The sequence below is a fragment of the Echinops telfairi genome, unplaced genomic scaffold, assembly GCF_000313985.2.
Source record: "Echinops telfairi isolate 266 unplaced genomic scaffold, ASM31398v2 ScPeMD7_7468;HRSCAF=8506_0, whole genome shotgun sequence".
Lineage (NCBI taxonomy): Eukaryota > Metazoa > Chordata > Mammalia > Afrosoricida > Tenrecidae > Echinops > Echinops telfairi.
Genome location: NW_022111369.1, coordinates 97,504,635 through 97,518,246, shown reverse-complemented (window position 1 = coordinate 97,518,246; position 13,612 = coordinate 97,504,635). Strand labels below are relative to the sequence as shown.

Genomic DNA, 13,612 nt, shown 5'->3' with positions numbered 1-13,612 from the left:
AAAGAACTATTAAAATAGTGTGTGTATGTGTTAAAGGTCCCTGTTAGTCTCTCACCAAATTCCTTCATGTCTCCCAGGTAACCCCATCGCTTGGCTGAGCTAACACTGCTTTGCCTTCACCATTTCAGAAACCCGAAAGTGTAGCACTCTACCATGTCCCAGATGTCAGAGCTGGAAATGCCTTCTGTCAAAGAACATCTTCTCTTTCCTGTCCTCTTGCTGCGCTAACAGTTATTCTGAAATCAAATTAGTTTTTACACCTGTAAAAGAAGAGTTTTGTTTTGTTTTGTTTTTTTCATCAGTCCAAATGAGCTAGTGTAGGACAATCACAGAGAATCCGGGCCAGCTGTTGATACCTAATAAAGCAAACAGGCCACCATATTCCTCCTGCTTCCTAAAGACATTACAGATGGGCAGAAAGGATTACTCTTGAAGTCTGAGCATTGTGTTGACCCTTTACCTTTCCATGGAAAAATCACTCAAAGTGCTCAAAAATTCATGAACGTAAAGGTGGAAAGAAGACACCCAAAGGCCAGAGGCATCAGCATGATCCACTGCCTCTGCACCAACACCCAACAGACTAAGTGTGCAGACCTGGAATCCACAAATCAACACCTTGCGTGCAGGTTCCATTTCCTCCCCATTCCTGCTGCACCAGGGGTAGACATCACTAATCGATGATGACCTTCCCACGGAGTGCACACCTGGTCTTAGACGCCTTCTCTAAACGATGGTCCCGGCAACCAATACCAACCAATAGCACTTGGCAGGAGAAAAGGAAACCTACTGAACATCACAGGTGCCTACTACTATCTATAAAGTTCAGGCTTCAGAAAAGGGTTATACTGGAACGTCACCCAGACCTGCCTTGAACCATAAAGCTGGAAATGACAGGAGAGTTAAAATCACATAGACATGCCTGTGACAGTGCCCAACTGCCCAAACCTTTAAAACTAGTAGCACTTGTTACTATTGAGAGCATTTTTAAAAACATGATTTGGTAAATCCCAGATCTGCAACAATAGCAGGATAGGTTATCCTACCTGTGTGAGTGTAGATTGGGGTTTTAAATGCTTGTGAGCAGGCACCATGGCGCAACCATTGGTCTCTCGCTCTCCAGAGGAGAGAAGAGTGATGGGAATGGAAAGACACATGGAAAGAAGCAGCCCAGTGGACTACAGAACACGCAGACATCTGTCTGTCTGTGCACACTGGAGGCTAGATGAGCTCGATGGTGCCCTGAGACCACTACCAACTGCTCTGAGAAGGGTCCTATTGTTAGGCCCTAGACCGAGTGGGAGAAAAATGTGGAACGCAACTGAACATTATAAAAGAAAACAGGCTTGCTGATCTAGGCAAAAGGAAGGGTGGGACCCCCTGGAGTCTGAGGCCACGAGTTACCCTTCAAGTCTGAAATGGAACCTGCCCCTGTGGTAAAAACACACAACAAAACAAACCATATGAAATCGACAGGGCAGTGTTTCCCCAGCCCTACAGTTGGCAATCCAACACTGAGGTCACGGAGCCACCAGGGCTCCTTAGGCTAGTTTGCAGCGAGTTCTAGTTCTTCCAAAGTCCTGGCCACGGTCATCTCCATTAATCATTTGGCCATGGTGCATCCGCAATGTCTCTTTCTTTCCTGAACCATCCTCGTAACTTAAAAATCTTTAGCACCATCATTGGTGCGTAACTTGACGTCATGCTCCGGGGCTCCCTTGGAAAGCTTCTGCTTGTGCTGTGTGATTCCCTCAAGGCACGAATCAGTACTGGTCATCTCCTTCATGAGTCTCTACCAAGCACTTTTGGGAACCGTGGTTGTATTGAAGATTTTTAGGGAGAATGGAGTTTATAGACAACACGGCATTTCAAAGTCAGAATGTCTAACAACGACAGCAAACTATTTTTGTGATAGTTCCACAATTTCATGTCCATTTGAAGTGTAAGGGTAGACTTTAGCCTGTCAATCAGGTCACAAACTGATGGTGCCTCCTGTGGGTGTGACTTCCTCATAACACGGGTCCTGGGAACCTCTTTGTCTCTCTGCCTTCAACTTCCTGTGCGAGCCCTGGAGATGCATCCACCACCACTGGATCTACAAGACTTTTCATTCACTGGCTAGTGATGTTCCTATATTCTGCCTCATTGCGTGTGGCTTCGGGTGTCTGAAGAGGGACTTAGGGACAAATGTCAGACTTACGGACTTGAGTTGGACTAGTCTGGGATGTTTTATTGATACTTCTTAATATAAAGCAAAATTACTTCTTGATATAAAGCAGATAGATAGATGATAGATAGATAGATAGATAGATAGATAGATAGATAGATAGATAGATAGATAATGTCTGTATATTTTTCTCTAGTCAACCCAGCCTACACAACTTTCCTCCATTTCTTCTCTCTGATATTGTTCCAAATTTCTCCTTCTGGTTTCCTTCAGCAGCCTCCCACTTTTACATTCCCCTGGGCTTTCCTTTATCTCTACATCCTTTCTCCTGTGTAGTACGGTTAGGCTCCACCTCATCTTTTCCAATCTCCCTCTTCATATTGATTTCCATTGTATGAACAAAACTAAACATCACACTTAGGGCCCACTCTTCTTGGGAAGTAAACAAATACATATATACAAGTAATATCTATGTTTCGTGCGATTTATGCAATGTGTGTTAGTTTCCCAATGGACTCTTAGGTTATGTCTTAAACACAGGAATCATTTATTTACTATCTGCTGTGGAATAAGCCAAGACCTCTGGTGGTGTAGAGGGTTACACGTTGGGCTGTCAACTACAAAGTCAGTGGTTCAAAACTACCAGCGTCCAAAAAATTTACAGTCAGAAACGTCCAGGGGCAGGCAGTTCTACTCTCCCCTTCAGGGTTTCTGTGAGTCCGAACAGAGTTGATGGCAGTGAGGGAAACAAGCCTAAGGAGCCCTGTGGGTGCAGTTGGATGGGCTTTGGATGGCTAGCTACAGGATTGGTGGTTCAAAGCACCAGCAGCTCCACAGGAGAAAGATGAGGCTATTTGCTTCTGAAAAGATTGCTTGCCTCAGAAATCCTACAGAGGGTCACTAGGTGCTGGCATCAGCTTGATTGCTGTGGGTGTGGCTAAGCCAATATATATTGATATTTGGATTGTATGTGCATATAAAAAAGACACGTTCATCAAGCTGACCAAACAATTGAACAGTAGCCCTTTGATACAATTATATTTTCTGAGGCAGAGTAGTTCAAACAGAAGCAAATATGACTTTGTAATGAAATAAAGTAACCAAAAAATAGCAAATGTGCTAAATATTATTTTTGTGAATCTATTCCTTTAACATACCAGTGTGTACTATGACTGTATGCATATTACAAAAATATCAGGTAAGCACTGGACTGCTAATCACAAGGTTGGCAGTTTGAACCTACCAGCCCCTTATTAGGAGAAAGATGAGGCTATTTGTTCCCATTAAGATGTAGAGTCTTGGCAATCCTTTATAGCCTCACTGTGATTTGCAATCTTCACTGTGAATGGGAATCTACTCAGCTTTGGGGTTAGGGGGGCCAAGCACTAGGTTTGAATTTTTTTGATGGATTAATTACTATGTATAATATTTGCTGTTAAGTTATATTGTCAGAATATTTAAAACTTGTGCAAATTGATTTTCATGGTGCCCCATTGATTTTAATATTTTCAAGAACGAACCATTTAAACAAATAAGTTGAATGCTGGCCTGCTGGCTGAAATAAACCCTTTGTGCACAATTGAAAGGTTTCCAAGTAATGAAAAGTATCTTCTACAAATCTCTCATTGCCTTTCAAAAGGGTTTGGGGTATTTTTAAGCTTTTAAAATGATAACTAAGTCATTTAAAACACTGCTTTTTTAGAAGAAATATTCAAACTTCTGTCAAGAAGAAAATAAAAACACATGTTAAAAGCAACAGCAACAACAACCAGAATCTCACCAAAAGCAGAAACATAACTTAAATGATATGCTCATATCCATAGATTAATAAAACACTCAAAAACTGAAATTACCCAAGGAAGCTACTTTAGCCCTAGTTTAGCCCATGGCTGGAGATGCTCCTGTGGAGAGCAATGTCACAAGATGTATCAGAAACCTCCAAAATCTTTGCGTCTGTGTCTCCAATATTATAAATCACTGGAATCTGTTTTGAAAAAATGCGATGAAAGCATTTGGTGCACAAAGGTTTCTATACTGTTCACAATGGCACCGCTTTGAAACCACCTAAGTGCACAACCTGAGAATTAGGATTGAATGAATGCCATGTGCCTACTCACATCAATATTATACAGCACTGTAAAGTCCTGATAATGAAGGGTGTGTGATGATATGAACTTTTTAAAAAATTGAAATGTTCATTGAAACAGCAGGAATTATAGGCAGCCTATAGAATAACCACAAATTTATAAACATATCTGTAGGGAGATAAGGTCATTTAGTATCTTTCCATCACAGATTTCTCGGCCAGCTCATATGCGTTACGGTTTATATAAGATGATTGCATAATTGGATTAGTTCAGAACAATAAGAAGGTGGTTCTTCAATGAAAAGCCTGGCACTGATGTATGCAGCAGACTGTCTCTCATCCTTCTTACCACAGAGTGACTAATGACCACAGCCATTCTTGCCTCAGTCCAGCTGTTTCCAAAGAGTCGGTTTAGTATATTTTCATAAACCAGTTCGTCTCCATTGTTCTGGTAAGTGAAAATATGTGATGTAATTGAATGATATAATGTTACAGAAATGAATGAGATATGAGTTCAAAAAGAGGTATCGCCATGAAGGAGATCCTATAAAATGTATGTGAACTGTATCCAAAAGCACCAACCAGATCCAATGCTCTCTAGTAGATTGCTCTCAAAATGACCCCATAGGACAGAGTAGAACTGCCCCAAGGGCTTCCGAGTCTGTCAATCTTGTGGGAGCAGGCAGCCAGCATCATCTTTCCCCCCGAGTGGCCAGTGGCTTAACACAGCAACCTTCTCATTGGCAGTTGAATGCTTTAACTATAGTGCCACCTGGGCTCCTTCGTCATGACAACAAATACTCTGGATGGGTTTGGGGGCATGGTGAAAGGAAAATCATGCAAGTTGAGAAGGATTTTGTACCAGCACACAAGTGTCTTTAACTGCTTCCCTTCAAAGACCAATGCACAATAAGTAAATACCAACTATACAATGTGATTAGTGTGGTTTGGGTGAGAAAGATGAGTGGATTCCTAGTTAGCACACTTAGGCTCCAGAGGAAGGGCTCTATCTCCTATCAAAAGTGAGTGTTTTTAACTGCACATTAAGTAAAAGTTCAATTATCAAAGTATATATGTTTAAAGAGACCTTTTTAATACATTCATTCATACTTCACCCTCATTGGTCAGATGAGAAAAGAAGGATATATACACCCAAATATTACTTACAATCATATATGTGGATCATCATTTATTTAAGAAATTATATTATATAGGGTTGTAATTGAATATGTATCTCTGTGTGTATATGTGTGTGTGTGCGTGTCTGTGTGAGTATGCACTCATATGCAGATACACACCATGAAATTAACTACTCTACTGCTTGACCAAGTCATGCAATAGACCTTTCATAAGGAGTTAATTTAGCAAACTCAGAGTGTGAAATTAAGCTGAGTGACAATGACCACAGCGCGTGTAGGCACCATAGTTCTGGTTGAAAGCACCTTGTTTAATCTACTGTTCCTTTACCCTTATCAGCAGTGGCCAGAGCTAAGACATTTCTTGTCCCCACATCCTCAGAGTCCCTTTCTGGTGGGGTTCAGGGACCCCACCCACAAGTACTCAGTGCAGAGTCTCCCTTTACAACCTACTCAGCAGTCTGTCAAGAAACTCTTCAGATTAATAAGTAGCTCAGAGGGTGGTGGAAGTTTCCAAAGCACTTTCTCCTTCTTTGGTGTGTGAAGTAAAGACTGACTAAATGAGCTCAGGTGTCCAACCTTTTGAGGGTAATTTCCCTTGCTCCAAAATGGATTTGGGCATTTTGTTTTGACAAATGGCCATGTTGTTCCCCCTTCCTTTGCCAGAAACATACAAAATGGTGAGATCCGAGAGTATGAAATACTCCTAATGAAGCACTGATAGTCAGCATAGGGTTGAACCTTATCACCTATTTTCCTAGCTCTGGGATCTTCAGCAGGTTATAGAACATCTTGGAACCTTGTGTCCTCCTTTCCAAAATGAGACCATGATCACCATCCTCCAGAGGCTGTTAACAAAGTCACTGGAGACCACTCACATGCCTGGCACATTTATTGAGGGGAGCTCAATAAATGCTCATTCCTCTTGTGATTCCAAACTCAGTAGCCACATCAGAAATAGGGCTGTTAGAAGGACCCAATGCCTTCATGACCATCCATTCAAATCCAAGGGTTTGGCCCAAGTTGGACACCCAAGAAATGCGGTGCACATAATCGAAAATCAATAAACAACCAAACACAGTTACAGATAACCTCTTATCCATTTTGTTTATGTGTTTCCGGTTGTCATTCAAGTAGAAGATACTACAACACTGTATCATCAACATATTTTACAAACAAGCAAGCAGGGGAAAAAACAGAAAAACCAAGTGAAATGCAAGGCTTACCTGCAGTTCCAGAGAGTTCCACACTTAAGGCTCGTTCAATAGTCTTGTTCTCAAATGGGGAACCCTTGGGGTCACTGGAAGATATGGCACATTTATAAAAACAAACTGAAATGGAGTTGCTGTAGCCAAATGTATTAGAATCCCCTTCCCGCTCTGAAAATGGTTACACTTCTTAATACTTACTTTGGAGACTCTGGGCTCAGAGGAAGAGATAAAGTTGTTGGTTTGGCTAAAGGGGGAAAAAAAGAAACTAATTATGAAATAGTGAGTGTCCTCGTGGCTGATTTTCTTCCTACGCCAGTCAAGTTGGAAACCTAACCAGAAAACGGGGAGGTTAAACTAAGGAACGCCCTGGATGTTGGATCCCAGTCAGACAACAGGCAAACACACTCCAAACCACATTTGCATCGATAAGCTACCATTTGTCTCCAAAGTGTCCCGTTCCTGTAGAAGATACAGAAAGTGCCTCGTGCCTTCAGAGAGGAAAATGTGTTTTCCCTTTCCATTTGCTGCCCCCTACCCAGTTTGTTTAGACAAGAAAACAGTGGAGGAACTACAAAGCAACAGAACATTATGAATATTCAGTTGACTTTACTCCTAAAAGTATCATTTTATATCTAGCCCCGAGAATAGGTTATTTCTATGAGGGCAAAGCTCAAGCGATAACTATTCCATTGACCGAAAGTGAACGGACAGATCATGGCCTGTTGGAGGCATGGATCCAGATGGTGTGAAAGGGTCCGTGTTTCTAAAACTGGTGGGACAGCTACCGTCAGATGCTGTGTTTATCAGCTAAGGTAAACTTAGGGACTTGCAAAGAGAGCTTTCGCGCTTCCTGTTAAGCTTTCCTAAATCTTACCTCCTCGGGGAGGCATTTCCCAATTATGAAGGGTGGAGTAAGAATCTTCTCACTCCAAAAGTTCAATTGCTTCTGCTCGGCAATCTTGTATTTTGAACAGAAGGAGGGGAAAACATAATGAGAGACACACTTGGGATACAAAGCCACATATTATATATGCTTATAGAGAAAAACATATTTGTATGTGTGGAGATATACTTCCCGGAGCAAGATAAGGCTCTCTACTCCCAGAAAGAGTTATCATCTTGGAATCTCACAGAGGGAGTTCTACCTTGTCCTACAGAGTTGCTATGAGTCAGAATTGACTAAATTCTGCCATTTTTGTTGTTCAAATGGCTCTTCTAGATGGTCTAGATATAGTCATGATATGATTAACATCAAAGACTCAAAACCAAAAAAGTCTGTAAAATAGACTCTTATTCTTATGAAGTGTCTGAGACACTGCCAGGGCCATACACCTGGTTGCTAGCAGAATTGACCAAGAATATGTTTCCTTTCTCCTCTTATCAAAAGGCATTACAGTTAACAGCTACAAAAATATATTAATCAAACCTAATAATTAAGGATGCTTGAAATGTAAAATTATTATTTATGCCCAAATTAGCCTGAAATGCGGTACTTTACTTGGATAAACATTATGTACATGTTGAACTTGCAAATTTTGATGTAGTGTTTAGACAACTGACCATATATCATCTGCCCAGTGTGCATCCAGAAACACAAAGCTCACCCTGTCTTCTACAAATTAAGTACATTGATTGATGGACTTTTTTCATACATACAGATAAATTAGCTGGTTAGACATTAATGCTTTAGTATGTCTGAAATAATGAGCCGCTCACATAAAATACAAGCCATGGTGCTGAATTGAATGATGATGATTCATGTAGGTTGTAGAAGGTCTCTATCAGTTTGAATTGACTTGAGGCGGTGGGGCATATAGATGTATTGTCTACAGACAATACATCCAGATATGAACTAATTATGATGTCATACAGCAACCGAGTATTGAGGATGAGCCACTGAAATTTCAAGGCACAGGGCAGGCTACACAGACTGCCTAAGAAACACCTCCCAATTCTCATAATTAGGTATAGATACGATTGACCAGGAAGCTGCCATGTTTAATGGGATGAAACACAACATGAAAGCTAATGGAAAAATAAAAACTAAGCCCACTGCCATTGAGTTGACTTTGACTCAGATGACCTGAGAAGACAAAGTAGAACTTTCTTTCAGGCGTCCCAGACTTTAAATCATTATGGGAGCAGGCAGCCTCTTCTCTCCCCCATGGTGTAACTGGTGAGCTTGAACTGCTGACTGAGGTTAGCAGCTCAAGGCATTGCCCATCACACCACCTCACTGCCATCAAGTTGATGCCAACTCATAGCGACCCTATTGAACAGTGTAGAACTGCCCATGTGAATTTCCTAGACTGTACAGCTTCACTGGAGTCGAAAGCCCTATCTTTCTTCTTTGGAACTGGTTAGTGGTCTCAAACTGATGACCATTCAGATTGCAACCCAATGTGTATAATTATAGCAGCAGGGCTCCAATATATTATGCAACCAGGACTCCTAAAAGGAAGGATACAGTCCTCAAATCCAACACAGAACTGAATCCCCAGAGAAGCCCAAGTCCTCAGAAGCTAACCTAGTGCAATGTTGATTTGTTTTACTGAGAATATGAGCAAAACACTGGTCCAATAACCATGAGATCAGAGACTGTACACTCCTTGAGGACAGAAACCTATCTTTTCTATGTATCATGGAGTTCTTGAAAACATTTGTGGATAAATGACTAAATGAAAAGCCATCAAGGGCAACAATCAGAAAATTATTCACAGGCACTGAAAAGATCTGGACATCCATCGCCCAATGCGACAGCAACTACACATTCAGTTTGAAGGAAAAAAGTTAGCACACAATAAAAAGGTTCGGCACAATAAGTGGCTTCAATAGTAGACTCTCTGACTTATTGCCTCTAACTGCAAACATTTCCTATTTTTATCTCAAATCATAATTTAAATAATCCAGGAAGCCGAGCATTCCATGCTGCTATTGATGAGGCAGTTGTGGTTTTTTAGTTCTTTTAGCTCTTTAATGCTAACAGGACACTGGTGGCTTTTCCTTTTAACGGCCTTTGCCCTGAAGTTGGCCTTTCCTGCGATGCCACAGGCACGTACCCAAATAAAAACACACACCGATGGATGATCTCACGCAAAGATCCTTCAAGTGAGAAGTTTTCTTAGCCAAGTCTATTTAATTCCTCACTGTCACAATCCTGGTGGCGGAGCAGGTTAACCTTTGGGCCACTAACTGCAAGGTTACCAGTTTGAACCCGTCAGCCTCTCTGATGGAAGAAGATAAAGCTGTCTACTCCCAAAGATTTATAGTCCTGGAATGCTAGGGAGTTCTACTGTGTCTTGTCGGATTGATCTGAATGAGAACTGATTTGACGGCAGTGGTTTGGGTACGGTCATATTGACTGGTGCATACATTTTTGAAGAACTCATACAATTCTCGAATTGATAAACTATTTTGCTGCATAACTTTCCCCAGATTAACAACAAGGAACAAGAAACCCCAAAAAACCAGCAAGTAAACATTTCTACTGGCCGACCCTGGGATATAGGCATACAAGTGGCAGAGTGGTTAAGTCTGCAGCTGCTACTATTAGGTCTCTCTTTCAAAGGCTCCAAGGAAGAAAAGGACCATCGATCTTCTATTACAAAGCTGTCAATCTATGATGCCACATGGGGCAGTTCTACCCTGTCATGAAGGGTCACTATGTGTCTGCAGCACATTGCTGGCACAGGGCAACAACAGCTTCGGATATGTGTCCACTGCTGGTGGATAGAGTCGACCAGAATCACATGGCTGGGGGAAGAGCTAAGAAAACCGGACCTGACGTAGCTCATAGTTGCTATCTTCCAGCAGCGAGCATGAGAGGAACGGAAAGCCAGGAAGGGAAGTAAAGGCAGCAAACACAGCTGGCCGAGCACAGCCTCATGAAAACACAGCCCGGGTTATCAACATCATGAGGCCAGGGACCCTCATTCACCATGGCATTCCAAGAGCCAGTCAGGTGTTAGGCACATATGAGGCACCTATGAGTAATTAAGACCGAATTAATTAATTAAGGAGACTGGGAAATAATTGCTGTAGTGTAATAAAGCTGGGCATGCCATGTTTCGCATTCTCTTTAACTCTGAATCCGCACAAGGGTCGGGTCAGGTGCAAGGAGGCTTAACTTTTAGATTGGTGAGGGCAGGCGTAGGACAACAAACACAAATGTGTTTTGCTAGGATTCTCCCCGATTCAAGGAATTTAGCTAAAAAGGAAGAAATATCTATCACTTCCAGCTAGTTGATTCCACCTCATAGTGACCCTATAGGGTTGGGGAGAGCTGCCCCCATGGGTTTCTGAGACTGCAACTCTTTATGGGAGTAGAAAGTCTCATCTTTCTCCCTTGGAGTAGTTGGGGGTTTTGAACTGTTGACCCTGTGGTTATCATAACCCACTATGCCACCAGGACTTCGCAAAGAAGTCAGGTATGAATAAAAAGCATATAAATATTTAAAGCAATTTGCACCACTCCCCAGTCAGCAGATTTTTCTTGATTTAGAGAATCAGCAAGGTGGTGCTGTTCGGCATATCCATTTGGGGTCTGACTTCAGTGAAATCATAAGAAATGTCCTAATAGAGCTTTAGTTGTCAAATTATGACTGACATTTTCCCAGTGTAATCAACATTAGAGAGAAAGCTAATGCGAATGTAGTTAAGTGTGTCCCTCTTTTGAAAATGTGCTTTGTAAGACTTCAATTCACTCTGAAATGGTTTTAATAAAGAGTGTGATTCGTTTCCCACACCAGGGAGTACGGCAGGGGCTGCGTGCCATGACGGCTGCTCCCTGCTTTGCAGACAGGAGCAAACGTCTGACAAGCAGACTCAGCAAATCTGGACATACAGCCAGACAGTCAGATCCCCCAGAAGGGGCTGACAGATGACCGAAAGGTCCCTGCCCTTGGCCTTTACTCAGGGACCCCCACCTCAGCCTTGCTCTGCTTGTAGTACACCCCACGAGACAGGGATGTTTCAGGACCAAGCAAACATGCCAGCCTTGTCCCAGAACTACACTCTGGGGACTCGGACAGGGTTCAGCCCAGAACCCCTTCTCCCGGGCCTGCTCCACACTTCGGCCTGCACACTTTTAATCTTGAGTCCAGCATGGCTTTCTGAACATCTGCAGGTTCTGGTGGGACTGAGGGGAGGGGAGAGCAACGGTGCCTTCCCAGATCCAGGCCAGATTTACCTGCTCCAGTCTACTCCCCCAGAGAACTCTGAAAGAATGCCTCTGATTGTTAGGGTGGGTTTTTGTTTCGTTTTTGTCAAAGAAGGAAGATTGGTAACCATGAACGATGTAAAGAATACAAACCTCAAAACACAAACCAATTGCCCTCGGGTGGATTCCAGGTCTGATTCCCGCCCAGGACAACCCTGAAAGGGTCAGAGGAGAACTGTGCTCTGTTGGGTTTTCCACAGCTGGTCATTTGGGAATAGATCGCCAGACCTTTCTTCCAAGGTACCCCTGGGTGGACCTGAACCTCCAACCTTTCAGTCTGCAGCCCACAGCATGAACAATTGGTACTACCCAAGCACTCTCAAAGTTCAGATGGACCAACCACACACTGGAGACGTGAAGCCTGTGCTGTGGAGCTGGGTTCAATGACTCCAGGGTTTCCTCAGGCTGGAGACTTTAAAATCCAACTCAGAAAGTGAATGCATGACTGGGAAGTGTGGAGAGGAGCCCAGAGAATGCTTGGGTTCACGCACTAGAGCAAGCCCAGCTGTTGGCCCTTCACCTGAGGCCTTCAACACCGCTAGTGGAGGCGTCCCGCAGCAGGATGGGTTTGGTGCTTAGACAAAACTGTTACAGTGGGTAGGACGAGGGGCAAGTCCAGGAAGCTGGCTGAGAATTTGAAAGATATTCATTTCCCTGGACTGGCAGAAACACATGAGGAGGGAATTTGAGATATCCACCAGGAAATACCTAACCAGGGGCCTTTTCAAAACAATGAGAGGAGGTTCCTGACGACCCACAGCTTAGTGTGAAGTGGAGATGAAGGAGGGACAAATTTATAACAGCCCCAGCAAAAACAGAAGGCCTGTGTGAGATAGGCAAGGCTCAAAACCAGGCAGGCGGTGGAAATTCTGCAGGTGGAGGGGAGAGTAAGGAGAAACCAACGTTAGGAAGAGGGAGATGGTTGTAACTGTACTTTTGAGTCTGCCTCGCTTCTCTGCAGTCCTTAGTAGGGTGAAAGGAAGCAGGCATCTTGGAATGCTGGTCCAGCCCATTTCAGTCCTGGCAAATGACATGATACCCGAATGGAATGGAACGGAAACAACGGTAGGTCAAAGCCCTGCTGGAAACTCCTCCATTCTAGAATACAAAGGCAGTGCGAAGGGCTCATGGCGATCAATTCTCTTGACAAGCTGAGGAGAGTCCATGGTGGCCAAATTCATCACTCTCCACGGACAGACAGTAACTCCTTAGGTTCATGGAAGGGCTCACTTACTTTTACTAAGTCTTCCATTCTAAGGCTTAGACCCATGGTGCCCCCACCCCCACCCCCATTCCTATTAGTATGCTAGCTCACCCAGGTCTGCCCTGGTTTCACTCCATTGTCCATGCCTGAACCACTTTGAATTGGTTCAGAGCCCAGCTGGAAAGCAAGAGCTACTCCCAAACGGGCTCTCCTTGGGGCTTTTAAGACCAGGGAATATTGATCCGGAGGAGGGCAAACGAAGGAAAATGATCTCTGCCAAGAGATGTTTCCTCTAAATCACCCCAGCTGGTCTCTGAAGGGACCACCTTCGAGAAACCTAGGAAGATCATGCGAACAAACCCAGATGTTTCATTCAATCTAGAATATACATATATTTTAATGGAGAGAAAACAAACACACATATATATTTCCTAGATACTATGAAGTTCAGAATCAGAAGGGGCTACATAAATGCAATCGATTAGTTCTTAGATTATAGATAGCACATCAACAATTCTTCATTGTTGTGAAAGGGAAAATCAACAAAAGAGAACTTCTGTCAGGAATCGTCTTGCTGGGAACTTCCATGACTT

The 13,612-nt window shown here is 43.0% G+C and overlaps 1 protein-coding gene across 3 annotated transcripts in view; it reads right to left on the bottom strand.

Annotated features, from left to right (window-relative positions):
- Window positions 1-13,612, bottom strand: part of PPARGC1A (PPARG coactivator 1 alpha) — a 583,321-nt gene that overhangs the window by 34,461 nt on the left and 535,248 nt on the right. For all 3 annotated transcript variants that reach the window (XM_045284122.1, XM_045284121.1, XM_004706307.2), the window contains exons 6-7: window positions 6,796-6,841; window positions 6,613-6,686 (exon numbers count right to left, since the gene is read on the bottom strand). In XM_045284122.1, coding sequence (XP_045140057.1) covers window positions 6,613-6,686; window positions 6,796-6,841 — 120 coding nt within the window. The remainder of the gene's footprint in view (window positions 1-6,612; window positions 6,687-6,795; window positions 6,842-13,612) is intronic.